At 45.8% G+C, this 24,098-nt stretch overlaps 2 protein-coding genes across 6 annotated transcripts; one reads left to right on the forward strand and one right to left on the reverse strand.

Annotated features, from left to right (window-relative positions):
- The first annotated feature begins 1,946 nt into the window (after positions 1 to 1,946).
- Positions 1,947 to 6,547, forward strand: LOC123171571 (fructose-1,6-bisphosphatase, chloroplastic). Of its 3 annotated transcripts, none has more exons than XM_044589024.1 (4): positions 1,947 to 2,485; positions 2,794 to 3,190; positions 3,680 to 4,094; positions 6,316 to 6,547. In XM_044589024.1, exons 1-3 carry the CDS (start codon positions 2,090 to 2,092, stop codon positions 4,078 to 4,080), a joined length of 1,194 nt encoding a protein of 397 aa, XP_044444959.1. In that variant the 5' UTR covers positions 1,947 to 2,089; the 3' UTR covers positions 4,081 to 4,094; positions 6,316 to 6,547. The 3 variants fall into 3 exon arrangements, with proteins under 3 accessions (XP_044444959.1, XP_044444958.1, XP_044444957.1); XM_044589023.1 differs by lacking the exon at positions 6,316 to 6,547 and adding an exon at positions 4,183 to 4,263; XM_044589022.1 differs by lacking the exon at positions 6,316 to 6,547 and having other exon boundaries at positions 3,680 to 4,263.
- LOC123171569 (receptor-like cytosolic serine/threonine-protein kinase RBK1) lies at positions 4,534 to 9,743 on the reverse strand. 3 transcript variants are annotated; one of them, XM_044589020.1, is made up of 9 exons: positions 9,238 to 9,743; positions 9,017 to 9,088; positions 7,121 to 7,714; positions 6,432 to 6,686; positions 5,923 to 6,077; positions 5,744 to 5,823; positions 5,442 to 5,577; positions 5,094 to 5,243; positions 4,534 to 5,014 (listed from the first exon to the last, which is right to left on the reverse strand). In XM_044589020.1, the coding sequence occupies exons 1-9, from the start codon at positions 9,251 to 9,253 to the stop codon at positions 4,853 to 4,855; spliced, it is 1,620 nt and encodes a 539-aa protein (XP_044444955.1). In that variant the 5' UTR covers positions 9,254 to 9,743; the 3' UTR covers positions 4,534 to 4,852. The 3 variants fall into 3 exon arrangements, with proteins under 3 accessions (XP_044444955.1, XP_044444956.1, XP_044444954.1); XM_044589021.1 differs by lacking the exon at positions 9,017 to 9,088; XM_044589019.1 differs by lacking the exon at positions 9,238 to 9,743 and having other exon boundaries at positions 9,017 to 9,128.
- Positions 9,744 to 24,098: the final 14,355 nt, after the last annotated feature.

A 24,098-nucleotide genomic window follows, 5' to 3' on the forward strand; every position in this document is an offset into this window, starting at 1 on the left:
GATATTCAGTAGGCACAGAAGTTCCCAAAAGGCATAGACAGAATTTTTGCTGCCTTCTGTGAGGATATTCACATTCTGTGAAACCAACATTTATTACAAGAGCGATTATGCAGAGAAAAAACTGTTTCTCTATGGACCACAACAGAGGCGGGTGGCGGAGTACTCGACCAGTCATGCAACCGACCATGCCTCTTGGCCAGCTTTTATCAAACGATAAAAGCACCGGTAAGATCTCAGCTTTTTATCCCTGGTAAGTATCTCAGGATGATCAACTTTCATACTTCCACTTAAAACAAAACTAATGGCAATTAAATGATTGTTTAGCATCAACACTGAATTCAAGTCTGAACTACTTATGCTAGTTCACCACAGAAGTGTCCTTCTCGTGATTGCAGAATCCCTGGCTAGAATACCAGAAAAACTGAAGTCCAAGATCAATTAGCTCACCTCTGTTGGGGAGCGACAGCGCTATACATCCAGAGGTGTGAAGCCTTCTCATGAAATCAATAAAATCATATACATAGAAGATAAATCTGCAGCGAGCATACATTAATTAATATGCATAGGCATATAAAACTCTATTAGATTGTCAATCAAGAAGATTTAAGTAGCCGTTATTCTCCACATCGGAAGACCTCTTTGCTATTCAAGAACAGAACACGCAACAAATATTCAATCAGGACATGGCCTAACAACTCCAGAACTCATATGGAAACAAATAAAATATAGCACTTCAACGCTTCACTATTGGGAGGAATGAAAGAAAATACTCCCTCGGTCCCACAATGCAAGATGTTTTTGAGTGTAGTATAAAAAAACGTCTTACTTTGTCGGACGGAGGGAGTATTACTTAACCTTTGTAAGGACAGCGAAGAAGCAACAAAAGTTTAAAAAGTACTATCTAGTTGCACAATAAAATCAGAAGTTCCTGATGATCCACACTTAAAGATGGGTTCACAGACATTTTGAAGGAAACATGTACTCCAGAGCTAATTTTAGCCCAAGGATGACAGTTCTGAGCATGGAAATTTATTTCTCTACCTTTTTAATGTGTGTAAAAATCCAATATGTTAATGAAGTGAAACGAAAGCTATGATGGCAAGGCAAGGCAACCACATGCAACGCCCGAGGAAGGACCACCTGCCGGCGAGGTAATCCTGTGACACTGTCTGCCAGATCGAGAGAAAGGCCCACATGGCAGTGAGAACAGATTAGCAGGACAACAGTCAACGACAGCTCGGACTGCAAATGGACTGAGAACTCCCGGTATCCACCAACTTTGAGGCTTTATCTTGACTTTGAAAGTCAGTCCAGAACAATTGTCTATGTGTAGTTGTTTGGAAACATTGGTGCCTTTGCTGGTCTATGAGTTCATATCTAATGGAACACTCTATGTCCTTCACACACTTAAGCGAGTGTTAATCAAGTGCTTGCTTTCATGGGATGATCACATTAGAATTGCAGTACAAACTGCGACTGCTCTTGCTTATCTCCACTTGGCTGCTACAATGCCGATTTTCCATAGGGATGTCAAATCAGCCAATATATTGTTACATGACAATTTTCTACAAAGGTATCTGATTTGGTGCTTTAAGATCTATATCACTCAAACATACTCCTGTGGCGACAATTGTACATGCATGGTAGAATTGGTTACTTAGACAGGGAGTATGAACTGACTGGGAGGAGTGATGTTTATAGTTTTGGAGTTATGCTTGCGGAGCTTCTCATTAGAAACAGGCCAATTTTAAACTCATCTCATTATTTCGTGGAAGCATTTCATCAGGGAACTCTCATGGGACTTAGGGATTCTCATGGATCGGAGCTCGATCGGTGGCGCACGCTCCCACTCCACCACGAGGAGGCCCCGGGAAGGAAGTGGAGGAGCTCCGGGGGAAGAGGAATGGGGCGGTGGGGCGAGAAGAAATAGCGCCATGGGAGGAGAAAAGAGGGGAGCTCGTGGGGCGCAAAAAAGTGTGGACCCTGGAGAACGTGCGGGGGAGAGTGAAGGAGCGTTTCTCCCACGGGTCGTCGCCATCGCCAGTCATCGAGCACCACCCACCGGTGGTGGCCACTGGCCAGCGAAGCCATGACGTTATCCCCTCACACACTCCGCCCGCCCCTCCCCCTCTCGCTCCCGCTCCCGCCAACTTCAAACCGCCGCCCGCCGCCCCGGCCCCTCCACCCGTCGCTCGCGCGCCGCCGCAGAAGCGTCCTCCTCCCCAAGCCGCCGCGCGCGGGCGCGGGCGCCGGGGACGGCATGGCGACGCACGGGGCGCACCCCACGCTGCTCGAGCACATGGGCCGGGCCGGCGCGCCCGCCGACCTCGCCGTCCTCGTCGCCCACATCCAGGCCGCCTGCAAGCGCATCGCCGCGCTCGTCGCGTCCCCCGGCAACGCCGACCTGTCGCGGGCCAAGCCGGCCGCTGCCGGTGCTGCATCCGCGGCCGGCCGCGACGCGCCCAAGCCGCTCGACGAATTGTCGGTGCGTGCTGCTTCCACGAGTTGTTTGATTTGGTGTCATTACGAGACCTGAAGCATCGGCACACTGAATTATGTAGAGTTTGGATTGGGGATACATGCATTGTTGAATGCTGGAGTAGATTTCGCTTCTGCCAGACTGCCACAAATTTTTGCTGCTAGATTAGTTTGCTTCAGTTCAAAAGCTGCACATATGCGAGCAGAATTTTTACTGTTTTTGCTCTTACTGCATCTCTGATGGAAATATATGCATCTTCGCATGAATGATGGTGAATCCAAAAAACCTGAATACTAACTTCATCTTTCATTCAGAACGAGATCATCCTGTCGTCACTCCAAAGCTCTGGAAAAGTTGCGGTGGTGGCTTCCGAAGAAAATGATCTCCCCGTGTGGATGTGCGACGACGGTCCCTACGTTGTTGTCACAGACCCGCTTGATGGTTCTCGCAACATCGAGGTGTCGATCCCCACTGGAACGATATTCGGGATCTACGATAGGCTGGTGGAACTCGACCAGCTCCCTGTGGAGGAGAAAGCTCAGCTTAATTCACTGCAGAGCGGTTCTCGCTTGGTCGCTGCTGGATATGTCCTGTATTCATCTGCTACCATCTTCTGCATCAGTTTTGGTGCGGGAACCCATGGCTTCACTTTGGATAGATCAACAGGAGAATTTGTTCTGACACATCCATCCATGCAAATACCCCCTAGAGGTAACTAAGATGTTCATCAGTATTTGTCACAATAGGAAAAATATGTATATCTGCATTTGTTAGTTTTCTGACCACGTTAGTTTTAATTAAATCTTGGTTGTTGTTTTAACATAGTTCCAGTTGTACTAGCAGTAACAAGCTTTCTCAAATCTGAATTCTCAGTTTATAGGGATCAATGGACAATCAACACGAGTAACTTTAGAAGATAGAATTATAGAATAATTTTCTTATCCTAAAACTGAAAGACGAACCCCAAGCTCTGATACACTGCTACTGTGGTCCATTCTCTGTCTTTAGGCATCCAGTATCCCTGTAAGCTAAGAATCCATGCTTTAACAGACACCTTTATCTTCCTTAATATATTGCCACGCCTTTTCCCGTAACCATATTTTTTTCCCACTTAATATATTGAAGCAGCATTGCTGTATTCGTCCAAGAAACAGACACTTCTATATTCATCTCAAAATTTGTAATTGGATACTATGTCAGGACAGATATATTCAGTGAATGATGCGCGGTACTTCGACTGGCCAGAGGGCCTGAAGAAGTACATTGACACGATCAGACAAGGCAAGGGGCAGCATCCCAAGAAGTACTCGGCTCGGTATGTGTGCTCACTGGTTGCTGATTTTCATCGGACGATCATATACGGTGGAGTTGCAATGAACCCGAGGGATCACCTTCGGTTGGTTTACGAGGCAAATCCTCTCAGTTTCCTTGCCGAGCAGGCAGGGGGGCGAGGCTCGGATGGCAAAACCAGAATCCTCTCCATTCAGCCTGTGAAGCTGCACCAGAGGCTGCCATTGTTCCTGGGGAGCATGGAGGACATGCTTGAGCTAGAAAGCTATGGGGATGTCCAGCAGAAGGTCAATCCTGGATACGATGTTTAAGGTGAAATATTCAGGTAACCAATGTATATGGTAAAGTCTGTATTTGCAAGAACAATGTCTCTGTGTCTTACTTCCTTTGCCTTCTTGCCTATGCAATTGCAGAGTACTGCATAGCGGAAGTCCGCAGAATTTGCCGTAGCTCACTGTGAAAATGAAAGATGCAATATGTCTCATCTTTTTGTAGTTCCATACATTTTACTTTGAAGAATATATATATATATATATATATATATATATATATATATATATATATATATATATATATATATATATATATATATTACGAGCAACCAATGTCAAATATTTAAGGCATTTTTTCTGGCAACCCTTGCATTAGCAGATCTATGTAAGCTGTAGTAGTAACCAATTTTGATGCAGTAACTGAACTTATTCATCAAACACTAGTGCTGAAAGCCTAAAACTGTGAAAATGGAAGGTCATAACAAGGACACATGAATAAACCCTGCAGATGACCAAAATTCATTCCACTCTTCTATCTCTAAGCATGTCCCCATATGAGGAATTGTGACATACAGGCATACAGCCAACATCATTGGCCCTGGCCACACAGATCACAGTATCACAACATACAGTGACCATTGGAAGCCAAGAAATGACACCTTAGATCAGCAAACAGGGAGGCAAACGACAGACTGATCCCTCACATCTATCCATACAATCTATAAACATCTCTGGAAAGTGGGAGGATCACAATGAAGATAGTGACGATGTACAAAAAGATGCCGAATCTGTCCAAAGTCGGCTAAAAATTTCACTGCTCCAGCGCAAGCTGCTTGTGCTTGTCCAGATCATTGAGGTAACTCGTGCGAGTGTAGTCCTCTGAATCGCAGGAGTCGAACATTGGGGGCTTTGTGGGTTTAGGCTTTCCCATCAGTTCGAGTGATTCCCTATCCCCCTTCATGAAACGGACCACCTGCAACCAAACGCGTCACTTCATCAGTTTACAGTGTTCATTCTGCGATTGAGGCGAGAGGTGCACCCAAATCACTTACCGATTTCATGCTAGGCCGCAAGTTTGCGCTGTGGTGGATGCACATGGATGCCACTGCCAGGGTGAGTGCCATCTCTTCTGGGTCATATCCAACATCAAGAGAAGGATCCACTAGCCCCTTCATGTTGTTCGACTCGAGCAGCGGTTTCGCCTTTGAAATGATCAAGAAAATTTTATTAACTCAAAGGATTCCAGAAGCTCGTAACTATCCTTCTTTATGTTTTCGATACATATTCTTAACTTACAATTGAGTCAGTTTGCTATATTTACATGATCAAATGATAATATTCAGTGAGCTAATTGGAATCTACTTGTGATAAAGTATATCAGAGCAATCTGGTATACTAACCCATATCACCAGGCTTTGTCTGGAAGAGTCCACGGCTTTCCGCCCTGTCACTAGTTCAAGAAGCAATACCCCGTATGCAAACACATCCGTCTTCTCATTTATGATCCCATGCATGAAGTACTCTGGGGCCATATAACTGTAGAAGGGGGTAAAATCAAAGTTGAAATAACAATGAAACATTGTTTTGGTCCACTAGGAAGATTTCTCTTGGCTCTGCATCGACTGATGCAAGCAGCCAGTCTGATGGAAAGTATGAAGTCATCATGAACATGGAGCAGTATTCAGAAACATATCAAACTCACCCGAATGTGCCTTCAATGGGGAATACAACCTGATGGGTGCATTTGTCAGGAAGCCACTTCGCAAGGCCAAAATCTGAGATCTGTGCAATGAGAGAGCAAAAAAATGCATCAGTTTACATCATCAGGAATATTAGAATGGGGGTGGGGCTAGTGTAACAGGCTAGCAGTAGGATTAGTACCTGCGGTTGATAATCTTCAGTTAAAAGGATATTTGAAGCCTTGATGTCTCTGTGAATTATGTGCCGATGGCAGCCTTCATGTAGATAAAATAGCCCTTCAGCGATTCCAAGTGCGATATTGAACCGGGCCTTCCACTTGAGGCCTTCCTTTGCACCTGATCAGATAAACTCCATTTGTCATTACATTGACAGCACCTCAAGTACACTCTTATTTAAGTGGTCCTTTTCATTAGAAAAGGGTGATTCTTATGACCATGCATATGTTTTCAACTGAACAAGTACTACATGAAGTGATGATGCAATAAGTATACATAAATGCAAATTATGAGTGCATTATGAGCTTAATATGCACTCAACGGACATCGGCATTTAATATACTTTTTAAATGTTTAGGTTGTGTTGGCGTACATGTCAAGATATTTGCTCTATTTCTGCCTTTTTGGAAGCCACCGCGACAAGTCAACTGTATCATTCATTGCCTAACTAACAAATTGTTAAGAGGACTGTACCATGGAGAAGAGAAGCCAAGCTTCCATGTGGTGAGAACTGAAGAACCAGGTGCAAGCCCCCTTCCACACTGAACCCCAAGAGCTGTGCCGCATTTGGGTGGTTGACGTGCGCTATTATTCCAAGCTCGGATAGGAAATCGCTGATCCTGTCCTCCTTGTTGCCGCCTTTTGTTAACCTCTTCACCGCCACAAACTGCCCGTCAGCAAGCCGTCCTTTGTACACCTCAGCGTGCCCTCCCTTTCCGATCAAATTATCTAGAAATATCGTACATTCAGATGTCAGGCAAAAATGTTTAGAGATAATTAAGACACAGAAAAGTAGTTAATTCTGGTCAATAATAGAACTATTAGGTTTCCACATCATATGGTCACAATTGTTGGAGGTACCACAATCTTGAAAACTGGACAAGCTAAAGAAACTAGTAGTACATGGTGATAACTGACAACAATAATGTGGTCAGGTACTTGAATCTTCCAACTAGCAACCAGTAACAACCATCATTAACCTAAGGAACAGTTCATGATTAGGACCTCAAACCCCCTTTACTCAGTGAAATCATGGCAGTACAACTACAAACCCATTTCTTTACGGCAAAGCCACATCCCACAAGCTTTGCAATGATAGTAACAGAGCCCAATTATCAAGGGCACCGAATTACAGCAACGTAGGAGTTAGTGTTGCATGTTACCTGAACTGAATCTGTCAGTCGCAGCGCAGAGCTCGTCGTAGTCGAAGCTCCTCCATGATGGCCTCCACTTCTCGATCTCGGGGAAGATCTCCGGGGCGATGGCGCTGCAGTCCATCTGGTTCTTGCCGCTCCGCATCCTCCCCAGGTACCTTTTAAGCCCCGTGCTCTTGGATCGCTGAGGGAACGTCACCGCTCTGGCCATCAGCTTCTTCCTGCTGAGTATTATCCCGCTGATCAGGTTCCTCCACTGCAGCGGCTGCACGCTCCGGCTGGGCACCGCCGGCTGCTCGACGGAGGAGCTCTCGTCGGAGTCCACGCTGCCAGACACCGATATGTCCAGCACGGCACGGGGAGAGCTCTGGTCGGTGCACTCGCTGTTCTCGTCGTTGCCGCCGCTCTTGGAGCACATTTCAGGCACCTCTTTGTCATCTCCATCAGAACCAGCGCACTGGCTACTGCTGCTCTCACTGCTGTGCCCCTCACTTGGATCTTCGCTCAGCACAGCGGCATCAGCTGCCAACCCGCTATTGCCGCAGCCCACATCGGCAGTTTCGCCGGAGCTTCTCCTGCTCTCTTCCTGGGCCACTCCTTGCACTAACCAGACAGACAAAAAAGCAAGATTTACACAATCAGCATGAGCAGCCACAATAAGTCTGCATGGCAACAAAACTGGAAGTCTTATTCATGGACAAAACCAACCACCAGCTATGACAAACAAGACAAAACCCGCTGCCCGTCGCCGCAAGGTACAAATCATTGTCGCACACAAGGCCCTATTCTATTTTTCCATTCGATTCCATCATGATTCATGATAGGGGGACGTTTGTGCTCCTCTGGTTCGGCGATGAAAAGCACATGCTGTCATGTTGATTTGCCAACCCCATGCAGGGATCCCCGCCCCCTAACAAATTGACATCTGCACCACCACCCCCTCCAAAACTGATGCTTTCCTTGCGCCTACCCCGTCCAAGGCTGGAACGGAACGGAATGGAATGGAATTCACCCATGCAGGGGCATCTAGGATTGGCCTAGTTGCAAAAGGATCAGGTGGGTGCTGATAAACAAATATACAAATATAGATGTCAACTTCAGGGATTTTGGTAGGGGATGGGAAATTTGGGGGAATTTGACGTGCTAGCAGTCTTTTATTTGCAGAGATACAGGAGACAGCTCAACCTAAAATTTAAAACAGTCAGAAACAGGGCCAGGATCCGAAAATTGACATTAATAATCTCTTCTCAAAAAGACTAGGCTCTTGGTCAGTCCTTGGAACACGTGCTGTGGCACAAATTCAATTCTTGGGTTTGAAATGAGGCAAATTAAATTTGGGAGAATTTGACATGCCATCAGTCTTTTATTTGGAGATATACAACAGATAGCTCAGCCTAATATATAAAACTGTTAGAAACAGGGCCAGGATCCTAAAACTGACATCAATAATCTCTCCATAAAAGACTAAACTCTCCGTCAGTCTTGGGAACACGTGTGTTGACACAAATTGAACTCTTGAGGATTGGAATGAGACCAAAAATATATAGCTTAAATTTGATTACTAAAAAAGAGATTCTGCATCTGCTTACTGAAGCACGAGAATCATCGACTGCCTCTGTTCAAATCAAAAAGACTAAACTCTTTGTCAGTTCTTGGACTGGAAGTCTGGAACACGTGTGGTACTAACACGAATTAAGTCCTTGAGGATTGGTTGAAATGAGACAAGACAAAGAAATACTACAAGCTCGAATTTAGTGGTTACTAAAAAAAGGAGGGATCCTGCAATCTGCTTGACGAGGCAGGAGAATCAGAGGAGGAAACAGAGAATCCATCCAATTACTCACACCGGGGCAGCAGGAGCAGTACAAATGAGGAAAGCAATCAATCAGTAGCCACGGCGCTCACCTTCCTCGGCGGAGCCAGGGAGAGGATCCTCCGCCCTCTCTGCTCCTCCTCCTCCGCCGCCGCCGCAGCCGCCTGCAGGTTCAAGCAGGAAAAACTCCCAGAGTTTCGTCATGGCCCCGCCGGCATCGCCGGACGGACGGAAGCAGGAAAGCAGAGGGGGGAAAAGAGAAGCAGAAAAATATTGCGCCCTCAGCGCCAAGGTTGAAGAAGAAGAAGGATACCTTCCGTGGAGGCCATTATATCCCTCCTCTGCTTCGTTGCCGCTGCCAAGAAGTTCGCTTGCCCGGACAGGGACAGGGACCGAGCTTGACGAAACTTCAGCAAGGACGACTACTCCTCCTCCCACCGCCGATGCCTTCTCCTCGCATTGAAGAGAAGAGAAGAGGCTACAGACTACTCCAACTGGAATCACCGGACAGCAAACGCTCCTACTAGCAGCAGCGGCTGGTAGGCAGGAGTACTGGGGTGGATTGAGCTCTGTACGGCGACCAAGAAAATGGAGGACGGGTGGACGGATGGATGGATGGATGGGGGCAACCGAAATTAATACGAGAGGAGAGAGGATCGTAGGCCGGTGCAGGGGAGGTGGCGGTTCTTTTTGAAACTGGGGCGGCGCTTCTTCCCCCTCCGCCGCAGATATTCCTCGCTTCTCTGAAAAGCAGCGAACAATACGGAGAGAGAGAGGGAAAGAGTGAGTGGGGGAGAGAGAAGGCGATGAGCAATGAGGACTCTCTCCGGTGCACTGCAACTTTATGTAGTGACCTGCTGGGTGCCCACACAGCTCAGGCCAAGACAAGGCTGGGGAATACTTTTTTTTTGCGATCTAGTACTACATTTTATAATACTTTTTGTGTAAAAGAAAAAAAAGAATTGTGGTGGTAATGGAATGGTTCTCATGGTCTCATGGAGAGTGATGCAGGGGGAGAGGGGCATACCAGAGTTGGTGATGGGGAAGACAATATAATTAGTGGGTCTTGATGGTATGCTTGTCTTCTTCCTTTCTGGCCCTGTGCCCAGCTCCAGTAAGTAAATCTTTGGTGCGTGGATTAGATGTTGCTGTTAGTGTTGGGGGCGGGGCGATTAAGCTTGATGGTGCGGTTTGATCCTTTGCGCAATTAGGGATTAGAGAAGACTACTTTGTGCGTGTTGGATGCGGTGGTAGGGTTTGGGTGTTGGGAAGTGAGCCGTGCCTTTCCTGCGGATGGAGTCCTACAACCATCGCCCCTTTTTCTTGGTCCGTTCTGCTGCTCCTAGCGGCTCTTTTCTCAAAAGATTATTTACCAACTCATGGGAGATCAGGTGCTGGCCCTGAGCTAGTAATAGAACACTCCATTTTGCATGGACTTGTCTTCGCTTGGGCTATGGCGCTTAGCATTGGGTGGGGGGTACATGCGTTGGAATGAACAATGTGAAGATGCATGCCCTGATTTGGTGTGAAAGCGGCACGGCCGGTTGGCAAAATTTATGGATCGTGCCTTGCTGCCTGTTTGCTCCACGTTGTGGTGGCAATCAAGTCCCGGCGCAAAAGGTCGCACAAAGCATCCTTTGGCCCAAAGGGACGCTTGTGTTTAAGGGATCAAGGACCAGCGTTTTCCGTTCTCAATGTAACAGGTTATTATTGTTACACTTATAAATCCGTTTTCACACCAGCCCGCCAAAAAAAAATTGTTTTCACAACGAAATGCTGCCGTTTTCAGACATGGCATTGGGGAGTACTGCATCATTTCAGTTTTAACAGGTTTTCTACAGTAAAGTTCATTTTCACACCGAAAATACTCCCATATTCCGGAACAAACATTACCTTATTTTGGTTTAAACATTTTATTTTGAATTTTTTTAACATTTGGGTACGATAATTACTAGCCATTGGAGATGAGAAAAATGGTTCAGCGGATGGTCATATCGCCGTAATGGGCTGGATTTTTATGTATATTTATATCTATCTCATATATCTATATATACCAATATGAAAAACAAAGGGGTGATCCAATTAATCTTGGCAATTGAACCATGTCAATCCAACGATCTAGATTGATCCAATGGTGAGCGCATCAACATGTTTAGCTTGTAAGTAATATCGTATCAAACATTAACATTTGTGCTAATTACATACCAGTATAAACAAAACAAGTGGCGCATATCCAATTAATCTTGGCCATCAAGCCATGTCAATCCAACTACCTATAGTGCTCCAATGGTGAGTGCATCAACATGTTTAATGTGTGTCGTACCAAATATTAACATTTATGCTAATTGTATACCAATATAAAAAGACCCAGAGGGGCATACCCAATTAATATTGGCTATTGAACCATGTCAATCCAACGATAGATTGCTTCGATGGAAAGAGCATCAACATGTTTAGTGTGCAATTAATATCATACTCCCTTCATTCCCTTATATAAAACCACTAACTCAGATTATAGGTACCAAACTAAAAATTAATGACTGCTTTGCAAGCCAACTTTTTTTTTGTTAACCGGGACCATTAATACGCCAGCATGCATGCAAGGAAGGAATGAGAAGGAAGTAGTACACTGTCATTATGACTACATGCATGCAAGTACTACATCTGTGCCAAATTTTGACCATAAATTTAACAAACAAAATGTTAATGCATGTCACCAAAAATTATATCACTGAAAACTATGTTCAAATATGAAACCAACGATACATTTTTTGTTGACATGCACTAACATTTTGCCAGTTAAACAAGTTGCTAGTACGAGAAAACATCATTAATTTTTGCCTCGATTACTGTTAGTGGCTTGTATAGATGCAAAATGTATTTTTCATACTGGCCTTGTATAAGGAAATGTATGGAGTATCAAATATAAATATTTATGCTAATTACATAATTAACACGTAATTGTTATTATACCTAATAACAACATGTATTTAATTTTCTCTTTAGTATCAACATGCGTATTTACCGGTATAACATAGTAGTACACCGCTACTCCTTATCGAGGGATGACTAGTTCCCTAGAATGCAAAGAGCGGGGGAGGTGGGTTGGGTCTCTCCTCAAACTGATGTGGATTAACAGTGTTATAATTAGGGCATCCCCAAGGCGGACCCGCAAATCGCTCGCATCCGTCTAGGCTGCGTTGTATGGACCGCGAAAACCATCCAACGCGGGCCTATATCGGTCTGCGGGGCAGTCCGGACGCAATTTCTTCCGCAACCCAGAGACAAAAGTGGGGGAGCTTTGGGGGAGTCCGGGCACGCGGAACGTAGGAATCGGAGACTCCCAGCTCACCCAAAACCCTCCCCGGACCCCGTGACTCCATCCTCTACATTTTCTCTACTTTCTTCTTTCTCTTTTGCCTTCGCCGCCGCTCCACCACCCCGGCCACCACCCCTCACCCCTGCCAGAACTCTACGTTTCCGTCACCTCTAGCGCTCCCGCAAGGCTCCACCCCGATTCTCCTTCGTCTCCGTTCAACCTCTGTCCTTTGACCGCCCCGCCAAGTACCATCTGCTACTGCTATTCTCACCTGCCCGACAACTATTCGATGAATCGCCGAAGCTAAAAACTGTTTTCCCTTCTTCTTTCTAGCAATGGATTCTGATTTGGAGTACATATACGAGTAGTTTGTTGAGTCATCCGATGACTCATCGAACGAGAATGACTAATTCGATGAGATGGCGATGATGCAGGTGGTCCTTGAAGACGCAGAGCGCGCAGAGGAGAACGTTCTCAATTTCAAGGGTCGATCAAGGGTCCTCGAGTGCTCAACCGCAACAGGGCGCGCGGTCATATGACACTGATGGCCGACTAATTTGCCTAGATGCACTGTTCGCTAACCATTTTCGCCCGCGTTTTCGGATGCGCAAGACTGTCTTCGATCATTTGTACCATGGCATCCCGTCCTATGATGACTACTTCATCCTGAAGAAGGAAGTCATCGGAACGATTGGCTTCTTTGGTTACACGGCCGCACTCCGTATGCTTGCATATGGCACGGTCGCTGATTCGTGGGACGAGTACCTACGGATGTCTGAGAGCACATGCGAAGATGCCAAGTTCAGGTTTGCAACTATCGTGGTCGAGGTGTTCAGACCTTAGTGCCTTAGAGAACCAACTTGGCACACATCGAGAGGCTCTTGGCAATCTCTGGAGCAAGAGGGTGGCCAGGTTTGTTTGGATCTCTTGACTGCATGCATTGCAAATGGAAGAACTACCCGAAGGCTTTACAAGCGCAATATCAGGGTCATATTAAGAAGCCCATCATCATTCTTGAAGCAGTTGCATCATAGGATATTTGGATTTTGCACGCTCTTTTTGGGCATGCCCGTGTCTCACAATGACACCAATGTGCTGCAACGATCACCGTTGTTTACGAGGCTGACTGAAGGAAAGCTCCTCCTTGCCACTATACTATCAATGGACATGAGTATAATATGCGCTACTATTTGGTTGACGGTATCTATCCTCCATGGGCTATCTTTGTCAACACCATCTCAAACCCAGTTGGCTAGAAAAAAGGCTCACTTTGCCCAAAGACAAGAAGCAGCTAGTAAGGACGTGGATGTCTTAAATTGCATGTATCCATCTGAACCAAGTTGTTTAGATGTGTTTGCCATTCAACACGGTACCTCATTCGTCCGCACGCGGGTTCGGACATCCATTTTTTCGAAAACCATAAACAATTCTGGGGGCTTTGCGGGAGTCTTGACCATTGCCACGCACATGTCCGACACCCTGAACCCACCCAAAACCCTTTCTCGCTTTCTCTCCAATAGATGCACTGCTTCCCGTGTCATATTCATGTAGCAAGGCTGTCGCAGCCCCGCACCCTTTCCGATGTTGGAAGGACTAGGACGACGACAACAGCACGGACGGCAGCGATGGTGTGGCCATGCATACCAGGTCACCATGCGCTACAAATTAGCTTCCTAGTTTTTTCTTACTTTTTAGTTAGACGGTCGAATTATCATCCATTTTATGTAAATTATGTCTGAACTATGCTGAATTCTGCCGTGTTTGATAAAGTTTGTCCAGTTTACTCATTGTGTTTCGAAATGTACACGGGCACGGTTGGATGATCGGCTTCTGCATCACTGTTCGCGGACTGGTCCGGACTAGTCTGTGAAAGGATGTGGTGTCCAATTTGTTGTTAGCATTGGAGATGACTTGACAAAAGGTTTATCAACAGAAGAAATATATATAAAAAAAAGCAAATTGAAATTTGTACTGTGGAAATCCATTCTTGTTTCGCCTTGGTCGACATCGGTGGTTGAGCTACTCCTACATTGACTGCTCTCCGGGAAGTTCAAATTGCAAACACCGAAGCTGCTACTCCATGGATCAGAGCACTCGGTTGCCCCACACGGCCACACGACATTAACTGCTCCGGGCCGCGTGTTCGCGAGGTGCAACCAGCTCAGAGAGAGACACATTAACACCGCGATTAAAATCGTTTTGCAGTGGTAATAGTATCCACCTTTGGACAGGGGAAGATCGCCTTGTCCTTGCACCGTACGCAGTTTGTACCAGTACAAACAGGGCGCCGTGGAAAGGTTCGCATCCGGATCCATGCAAGGCCCATTCATTACAACCAGGAGGGTACCGGTAGCTCCCTATCCATCTCGGTTTTCAAACGTTGCCATCACCGATGATCGTTTCAGGGGCAAATTTAACAATTTTAACCTATAATCGAAATCAAATCACAGAATGAACTGGTTGCGAAACTATTTCACTCCCCCTGACCCTTTTGTGTAGCGCCCGCCACGCCGGCGCCACACCCTACTGTGCAACGCCTCCCAGATAGGCGCTACACGGCCAGCGTCGCACCCATATGTGCCCAAGTCAGCGTGCAGCGCCTGAGAGCTAGGCGCCACACTACACAGTGCAGCGCCTAGCTCCTGGGCGTTGCACTAGTGCAGCGCCTAGCTCCCGGGCGTTGCACCTGAGAGTTAGGCACCAAGGGTCAACCGCGTGAAATAGTTTCACGGATAGTTCATTCTATGATTTGATTTCGATTATAGGTCAAATTTGTCAAATTTGCCCGTTTCAGGTGGCACTCGTTAATCCTAAATAACTAAAGAGTTTATTCTTCTTACTTACATATTTATCTCATCATATGTAGATGTCTGGGCAAATCGGCACCCTCCATGCCCAGCTCATATGCGGGATGGATATCGGGCGGTCGGGACATCGTAAGGCGTTGTGATGAGCCCGTGCAGGAGATGCCCTAGCACGGAGTGGGTGAGGCTGCTCCTGCGAACGATGCGTGAACCGAACATGATACCTCACTTCATGGGACCATGACACACCCTTTGGAAGCTAGCTACCACGTGGAAGGTCGATGTACATATGCAGATGTCTCTACTATAGATTACGTATGGCGCGTCCGTATTTTTATTTTATTTGACACGGCCTGATGAACACCTACTTTATCTGCTCGTCGATAGCGTGAGCAGGAGTGTGAGCGTGCATGGGCTCGGGCAAAGAATATAATACACCTGGAGAGTGGGTGAACCGAATCCTCGTCGCCCGTTAACTCGGTTTCGTGCGTGCGAACCACTCGCCATGAGCCTGGACTCATCAATATCAGTATCACTTCCACAATTCCACTCGGAGAAAAATGTCCACTCCACTCCACCAGCACGTATTTTCTTGCGCCGGAAATTCGCAGCTTACGTAAGTACGTTTGTTGTTGAGCTTCTCCAACAAGACTGTTTGGGTACCATTGTGAGCAGAATGTCCTCTTCAAAAACCGAGCCAACATACTACGTACCACTCACATTTGTACTGGTGTGGCTACTGTCGGCGAGTCACAGATAGCAACCCTAACTCCCCAAGCTGCTTCTGCACGGCAGGCAAAACGGCGAGTAAATCGCATTTATAACTTCAACGCTACAACAAATCCTTCCCCGTTCCGAAGAATTGCTCCGTACAGAGCCTTGGTTTTCTTTGTGTGTCAACCATACGGTCCAGAGGAGAAAATCGGGTCACGGCTCGTCGAACAACAGAAAGGACCATCACCCCACGGCAAAACGTAAAGCAACGATCCACGTACCCTGACCCACGATTGGATTTGATTTGAAGTGGCTGTTAGCGTCGCATGGCCCGCCGGATGGCCGTATCCAGGGCCGTCAGCTTAAGAGCCTGTCCGGATGCACTCCACTCTGCAACTCCCCTCCCGGAGTGGGTGGAGTGGTGACTAACGCTACCGCTCCTCGGAGTAGAAAGAGTGCTGGAATTTTGTCTATTTTGGGCCTAACGAATAGCAGTTTCAGAAATTCCTAATAAATCCTACAGGCCCACGCAGCCCATTCGTGCAAGGCAAGAGGTGGAACTAAAGTTTAGTCCCACATTGCTAGTTTAGAGGAAGTTGGACCTCTTTATAAGGGAGGCTCTTTCTCCACATGTATGAGAATGAGAACAAGAGGGACATCCACGCGCGCTCCTCCTCCCCCCGCCCGCCTCGCCACGACGGGGGTTGTGAGAATGAGCCGGTGTCTAAATTTTTGCCACGCACGACGGGTATACGAAAGGTCGCGCGGAAGCTGAAACGTTTTTGCTGTAGTGGAGATTGAATACGAACGGCGCACCTCTTCGCCTGCTGCCTGTTCGTTTCGTCTCCCTCGTTCTCTTCAGCTCAAGTTCCTGAGCACTGCGCTGCTGCTACGTTCTTCCTATCCCGGCTTGCGGCGTGCACCGCAGGTCGGGATAGTAGGCCTCCGAAACCGCACCTCTTTGAGTCCTGTATGGGAGAAGGGTGATAAGATTTTTGGGGAGCGCTTCGCGCGACTACTGACTTCTTCGTCACGGACGCCCCGGACTCCGACGACTACTTCCTCGACGACGACTTCTTCCCCGACGTCGACAACCTCCTCGACGACATGGCTGGCGAGAACACTGACCCCAAGTCCAGCGCTTCAGCTGCTGCTGTCCCGTACGTGTTCTTCCTCTTTCTATTAGAGGCCCTGCTACAGTTCCTTATTCTAGTGTTTGCCCTAGATATGTTACAGTCTGTTTCATATATGCAACTTGCTATACTGTCTGCTCTAGATGTGTTTAGTTACAGTTCATATATGAAGATGTTGTTTACCTTCTCTGTCAAATCGCATGACTTGTTTTATCACTGCTATACTAGTCGTGCTTTATCTAGTATTTCTGTTAATAAAATCATTCGGTAAATTGCTCATATTTCCAACAATCCAAAAACCTTATTATAGGCAATTTACACCAAGTGGTTTTGCTACTTCCATGAGACCTCCTATGTTTGAGGGTATCCATTATTAGAGGTAGCGTGTGAGAGCAGTCTTATGGTTTCAAACCATGAGTTACTATGATGCTACTCGCAAACCTGAAGGGGAGCATGATGCCCAACAGGAACAAGCTTTTCAGAAAATGGATACTCTGTTTAAGGCTGCTCTCTTGAGTGTTCTTGGTGAGAACATAGTTGATGCGTATGCGTCAATTGACAATGGAAAAGATATGTGGGACGCACTCGAGGCCAAGTTTGGGGTCTCGGATGCTGGCACTGAGCTGTACATCATGGAGCAATTCTATGATTACAGAGCTCATGAGATACACTCATTTGCTAGAGAACTTGAGCACTTCAATTGTATGCTACCGGACAAGTTTGTTGCCGGGGGTATCATCACTAAGCTTCCTCCTTCATGGAGGAACTTTGCTACCTTACTGAAGCATAAGAGACAGGAGTTTTCCGTTCCGGATCTCATTGGTACTCTTGATGTGGAAGAAAAGGCGAGAGCAAAGGACACACATGCTCGAGGTATTGAGGGAGGATCTAGTGCCAATCTGGTACAGAAGCAGAACTTCCAGCCCCACAAGTTCAAGAACAAGGGCAAATTTGATGGTAAAGCAAAGTTTGATGGGAAGAACAAGGCTGTGCAGCACAAGAACTTCAAGAAGAAGAACGACAAGAAGAAAGGTGTTTGTCATGTGTGTGGGGATCCTGATCATTGGGCTCCTAGTTGCCCTAATCGCTATGTCAAGCGTCATCCTGGGAAAGGCGGCAAGACCGCTAATGTTGTCATTGGAGATACTGACATGAAGGATGCTAGGTATGGTATATTTTCCACTATTCTTTCAGTATGTCATTCACCTGATTGGTTGATTAACACGGGTGCTAATGTGCATGTATGCGGTGATATTTCCATGTTTTCGTCTTATCAGACCGCAGGGACTTCCACCGTGCTGATGGGCAATGGTTCAAGTGCTTCTGTTCGTGGTGTTGGCACGGTCAATCTGAAGTTTACTTCGGGGAAGATCGTGCGGCTGAAGAACATGCATTATGTCCCCTCCGTCAATAAAAATATTGTTAGCGGATCTCTTCTGTGTAGAGATGGCTATAAGCTTGTCTTTGAGTTGAATAAATTTGTAATATCCAAGTATGGAACCTTTGTTGGTAAAGGCTATGAGTCAGGAGGCCTGTTTCGTTTATCCTTGTCAGACGTTTGCAATAAAGTTGTTGATCATGTTTGCAACAATAGTGAATCAAATATGTGGCATTCACGTCTTTGTCATGTTAACTTTGGTTGCATGTCGCGACTAGCGAAGTTGAACTTAATCCCTAGTTTCACCACTATCAAGGGATCTAAGTGTCAAGTTTGTGTGCAAGCGAAGCAACCTCGTAAGTCTCACACGACTACGGAAACGAGAAATCTTGCACCACTAGAGCTCATACATTCAGATCTATGTGAAATGAATGGTGTTTTGACAAAAGGTGGAAAGAAATATTTCATGACGTTAATTGACGACTCCACTAGATATTGCCGTGTGTATCTTCTGAAATCAAAGGATGAGGCTTTGAACTTTTTCAAGATCTATAAAGCTGAAGTGGAAAACCAACTTGATCGGAAAATCAAGAGGCTTAGGTCCGACCGTGGTGGAGAGTATTTTTCCAATGAATTTGATGCTTTTTGTGCAGAACATGGTATAATCCATGAGAGGATGCCTCCCTATTCACCTCAGTCAAATGGGGTAGCCGAAAGAAAGAACCGTACTCTAACTGATTTGGTTAGCGCCATGTTAGACACATCGGGTCTCTTCAAGGCATGGTGGGGGGAGGCGATATTGACTGCATGTCATGTCCTAAACTGAGTTCCCACAAAGAATAAAGAGATAACTCCATTCGAGGAATGCGAGAAGAAAAGATTAAAGCTCTCTTGTCTACGAACCCGGGGTTGTTTGGCGAAAGTCAATGTGCCAGTTCCAAAGAAGCGCAAGCTTGGACCAAAGACTGTGGATTGTGTTTTCCTGGGATATGCTTTTCATAGCATTGGTCATAGATTCTTGGTTGTGAAATCTGAGGTACCTGACATGCATGTCAGTACGATCATGGAGTCGAATGATGCGACTTTCTTTGAAGATATCTTTCCCATGAAGGATATGACTACCTCATCTAATCAGGAGATGCCTAGTTCATCGAATCAGGAACCAGTTACAATTACCGAACCTGCCATTTTGATGGAACACTTTGAAAGTCCTGTGGAGGAGAACAATGAAGTTCCTACTAGGAGCAAGAGACAGAGGACTGCAAAGCCCTTTGGTGATGATTTTCTTGTGTATCTCATAGATGACACTCCCAGTTCTATTTCAGAGGCCTATGCATCTGAAGATGCTGACTACTGGAAGGAAGCGGTCCGTAGTGAGATGGATTTCATCTTGGCAAATGAAGCTTGGGAGATAACTGAGCTTTCTTGTGGGTGCAAAACTATAGGGTGCAAATGGGTATTCAAGAAGAAGCTTAGGCCTGATGGTACTATCGAAAAGTACAAGGCGCGGCTCGTGGCCAAGGGTTATACCCAAAAGGAAGGTGAAGACTTCTTTGATACCTACTCACCTGTGGCTCGACTGACCACTATTCAAGTTCTACTTTCACTAGCTGCCTCACATGGTCTTCTCGTTCATCAAATGAATGTTAAGACTGCTCTCCTAAATGGAGAGTTGGAAGAGAAAATTTATATGGAACAACCAGATGGATTTGTAGTAGATGGTCAGGAAGGAAAAGTGTGCAAGTTGCTGAAGTCTTTGTATGGACTCAAGTAAGCACCCAAACAGTGGCATGAGAAGTTTGAAAGGACTTTAACAGCTGCATATTTTGTTATAAACGAAGCTGATAAATGTGTGTACTATCGCCATGGTGGGGGCGAGGGAGTTTTCCTTTGCTTGTATGTTGATGACATACTGATTTTTGGAACAAATCTGAAGGTTATTAAGGAGGTCAAGGATTTCCTATCTTGTTGCTTTAAGATGAAGGATTTAGGAGTGGCTGATGTCATTCTGAACATCAAGTTGTTGAGAGACGATGATGGTGGGATTACATTGCTTCAATCCCACTATGTGGAAAAGGTCTTGAGTCGCTTTGGCTACAGTGACTGCAAGCCCTCTCCAACACCATATGATGCGAGTGTGTTACTTCGAAAGAATCGAAGAATTGCTAGAGATCAATTGAAATATTCTCAGATTATTGCCTCGCTTATGTACTTAGCCGGTGCTACAAGACCTGACATCTCTTTTGCTGTTAGCAAACTGAGTCGGTTTGTCTCAAAACCAGGAGATGTGCATTGGAAAGCTCTAGAGAGAGTTTTGCATTATTTGAAAGGCACAATCCGTTGAAGAGAATAACACAAGCTTGAGCATTGTATTGTAGCATCTTCAACTCTTCCGCGGTAGCTTCACGGTTAGGTTCTCTCCCATCAAAGAATTCACCTTGCAAGGCAATACACACAATAGCCCAAACGGCGGGGTTATGTCCAAGAATATGCATTTTCATCTTATGCTTCCAACTAGCAAAATTTGTACCATCAAAGTAAGGACCTCTACGGTGGTAATTTCCCTCGCTAGACGCCATACTCTCCTAGGTTGTGAAACCAAGGCTATGACCACCAAAAGCTATGGAAATCAAAGCAAATGGAGACCAAAACTCTGATACCACTTGTAGGATCGAAAGTATGTCTAGAGGGGGGGGGGGGTGATTAGACTACTTGACCAAATAAAAATCTAGCCTTTTCCCAATTTTAGTTCTTGGCAGATTTTAGCAACTTAGCACAAATCAAGCAATCAACCTACACATGCAATTCTAAGAGTATAGCAGCGGAATGTAAAACAATTGCATATGAAGGTAAAGGGAGGAGTTTGAGGGAGCAAACACAATGTTGACACGGGGATTTTTTTTATCCGTGGTTCCGATAGGTGGTGCTATCGTACATCCACGTTGATGGAGACTTCAACCCACGAAGGGTAATGGTTGCGCGAGTCCACGGAGGGCTCCACCCACGAAGGGTCCACAAAGAAGCAACCTTGTCTATCCCACCATGGCCGTCGCCCACAAAGGACTTGCCTCACTAGGGTAGATCTTCATGAAGTAGGCGATCTCCTTGCCCTTACAAACTCCTTGGTTCAACTCCACAATCTTGACGGAGGCTCCCAAGTGACACCTAGCCAATCTAGGAGACACCAGTCTCCAAGAAGTAACAAATGGTGTGTTGATGATGAACTCCTTGCTCTTGTGCTTCAAATGGTAGTCTCCCCAACACTCAACTCTCTCTCACAGGATTTGCATTTGGTGGAAAGAAGATTTGATTGGAAAGCAACTTGGGGAAGGCTAGAGATCAAGATTTATGTGGTTGAAATGGAATATCTTGACCTCAACACAAGTGTAGGTGGTTCTCTCTCAGAAAATATGTGTTGGAAGTGTAGGCATGTTCTGATGGCTCTCTCCACGAATGAAGAGTGGGTAGAGGGTATATATAGCCTCCACACAAAATCTAACCGTTACACACAAATCACCAAACTCGGTGGGACCGATTCAAAGAACTCGATCATACCGATTTGGTTCATAATGTGACCGTTAGGTGTTTCAGTGGGACTGACACGTCAACTCGGTGGGATCGATTTTGTTTGGGTTAGGGCATAATGTAATCTCGGTGAGACCGATTACACAAACTCGGTGAGACCGATTTTGGTAATAGACTAACAGAGAGTTGGTCAGGCAAACTCAGTGGGACCGATTCGCTCATCTCGGTTGGACCGAAACGTTACGAAAAGGAAACAGAGTGTTTGCATTGCAATCTCGGTGGGACCGATCGCTCATCTCGGTTTGACCGAAACGTTATGAACGGAAACAGAGAGATTACAATCCCATCTCGGTGAGACCGAAAAGACTAGGGTTTCTGGCAGTGGCTATGTCAACTGAACTCGGTGGCGCCGGATAGAAAGAATCGGTGGGGCCGAGTTGGACTTTTTGGTTTGGGACATATGTGGATGTGAGAAAGTAGTGGAGGGTTTTGGAGCATATCACTAAGAATTTTGAGCAAGAACCTCATTAAGCAACACCTCATCCCTTCTTAATAGTATTGGCTTTTCCTATAGACTCAATGTGATCTTGGATCACTAAAATAGAAAATGTAGAGTCTTGTGCTTTGAGCTTGAGCCAATCTTTTGTCCTTAGCATTTTGAAGGGTCCACTTTCTAATCCATGCCATGCCAATCATTGAGCTTTCCTGAAATATTCATCTTGGAATAGCATTAGCTCAATGAGCTATATGTTGTTAGGAATTACCAAAACCACCCAGGGATAGTTGCACTTTCAATCTCCCCCTTTTTGGTAATTGATGACAACATATAGATCAAAGCTTCGACAAATGATAAATAAGATTGAAAAACATCGTCGCTTTGATAAGTATGTGATAAGCAAGAGCTCCCACTAAATTTGTGCATTATTTAAATTTTCTTTTGAATGCAAATGCACAATCGATTAGGATCATGGGTTACTCTTCCATGTCACATACATCTTGGTGGAGCGCTCAAAATGATAGAGATTAAAACACATGCACTCATCACCAAGCAAAGTGAATGATCATAAGAGGATATAAAGATAATATCATCCAACAAGCATTAAGGGTAGCATATGATCAAACACATGATCAAACAAGTATCTCACAAGGACATAAAGTAGCATCTCACACAAGCACACAATAAAGTTTCAACCAAAATAGCAAGAGAGATAAAAAAGGCAACACACTCTCTCTCAGCCTATGATCTTTACATTTTTCTCCCCCTTTGGCAACAAGTTACCAAAAAGTTCAAAAATGCATAGTGCTAACGACTCTCAGGCTTGATCTTCGGTAGGAGGTGTTGAGAGAACTCCAAGAACGAAGGCTTCAGACGAAGTAGCTGGAGCTGGTGGAGTAGCTGCTGGAGGTGGAACTGGAGCTGTTGCTGCTGGTGCTGATGCTGTAGCTCTAGTGTCTGTCACTGGCACTGCAGCAGATCTCTGTCCTCTAGGCACTCTGGCAAAAGCATCTGTGGTAGACTTGCCCTTCTTCTCCTCAGCTTCCTCCTGGAGTTGCTCAACTGCCGTTTGGATCTCTGTCACCTTCACATCAAGGTAATAGAATTTTGTCTCAATAATCCTTTCCAAGCTCTCCTGGTTCTTGGTCAGGGTGGCCAAGCCCTTCTCAATCCTCAGGGTGGATTGGATCAGATATCCAAGCTGGTCTTGCTTGCTCTTCAAGAATACCTGAGATGCCTCCTCTGCTGTTGGCATCTTTGCAGTCTTCTCTGCCTTAGCCTTCTCTCTCTTTTCCTGTGCTTGAGCTGAAGATGGTTCATTCTCATTCATCACCACTATGTTATCTTCAAATTCAGGGTAGATGGGCAGGTGCTCCTTATCCAAAATGTATTTTCCTTTGCCCATCTTTGAGTTGATGAGCTCCTGAATTTGTGGGGCATACCCACAGCTTCTCTTCTGGTCAGCAGCAGTTCTCTTGATTGTCTCAACGATCAAACTCATGACCTTGAACTTCTGTGGGACATCAAATATATGCAGCAGGTTTATTGCATGTCCTCTGATCATCTTGTGATCACCTGACTTGGGTAGCAGTGTGTGCCTTAAGATCCAGTTGATAGTTGGCAGATCCAGTTGATAGTTGGCTGCGTGGTGCCTTAAGAACGCACGTATATGAGTCTGATTGTTAAATGTCGCAATCTATGAGAGTAGGATTCTCTCTAGTAAACTCATGAAAGGTCTCGGAGTATGACGCATAAGCTCCACCCACGGGGACGACCCACGGTAGCCACGTATCGGTCAAGGCTTT

This window comes from Triticum aestivum, chromosome 7D (assembly GCF_018294505.1).
Source record: "Triticum aestivum cultivar Chinese Spring chromosome 7D, IWGSC CS RefSeq v2.1, whole genome shotgun sequence".
NCBI classification, from domain to species: Eukaryota; Viridiplantae; Streptophyta; class Magnoliopsida; order Poales; family Poaceae; genus Triticum; species Triticum aestivum.

Excerpts from the sequence above, each read along its gene's own strand:
- LOC123171571 (XM_044589024.1), top strand. The coding sequence starts at position 2,090 with ATGACGTTATCCCCTCACACACTCCGCCCGCCCCTCCCCCTCTCGCTC. Across the intron at positions 2,486-2,793 it reads AGCCGCTCGACGAATTGTCG|AACGAGATCATCCTGTCGTC; the intron begins GTGCGTGCTGCT and ends TCTTTCATTCAG. Across the intron at positions 3,191-3,679 it reads CATGCAAATACCCCCTAGAG|GACAGATATATTCAGTGAAT; the intron begins GTAACTAAGATG and ends ATACTATGTCAG.
- LOC123171569 (XM_044589019.1), bottom strand. The coding sequence starts at position 9,128 with ATGACGAAACTCTGGGAGTTTTTCCTGCTTGAACCTGCAGGCGGCTGC. Across the intron at positions 7,715-9,016 it reads CCCTGGCTCCGCCGAGGAAG|TGCAAGGAGTGGCCCAGGAA; the intron begins GTGAGCGCCGTG and ends CTGTCTGGTTAG. Across the intron at positions 6,687-7,120 it reads GACTGACAGATTCAGTTCAG|ATAATTTGATCGGAAAGGGA; the intron begins GTAACATGCAAC and ends CGATATTTCTAG.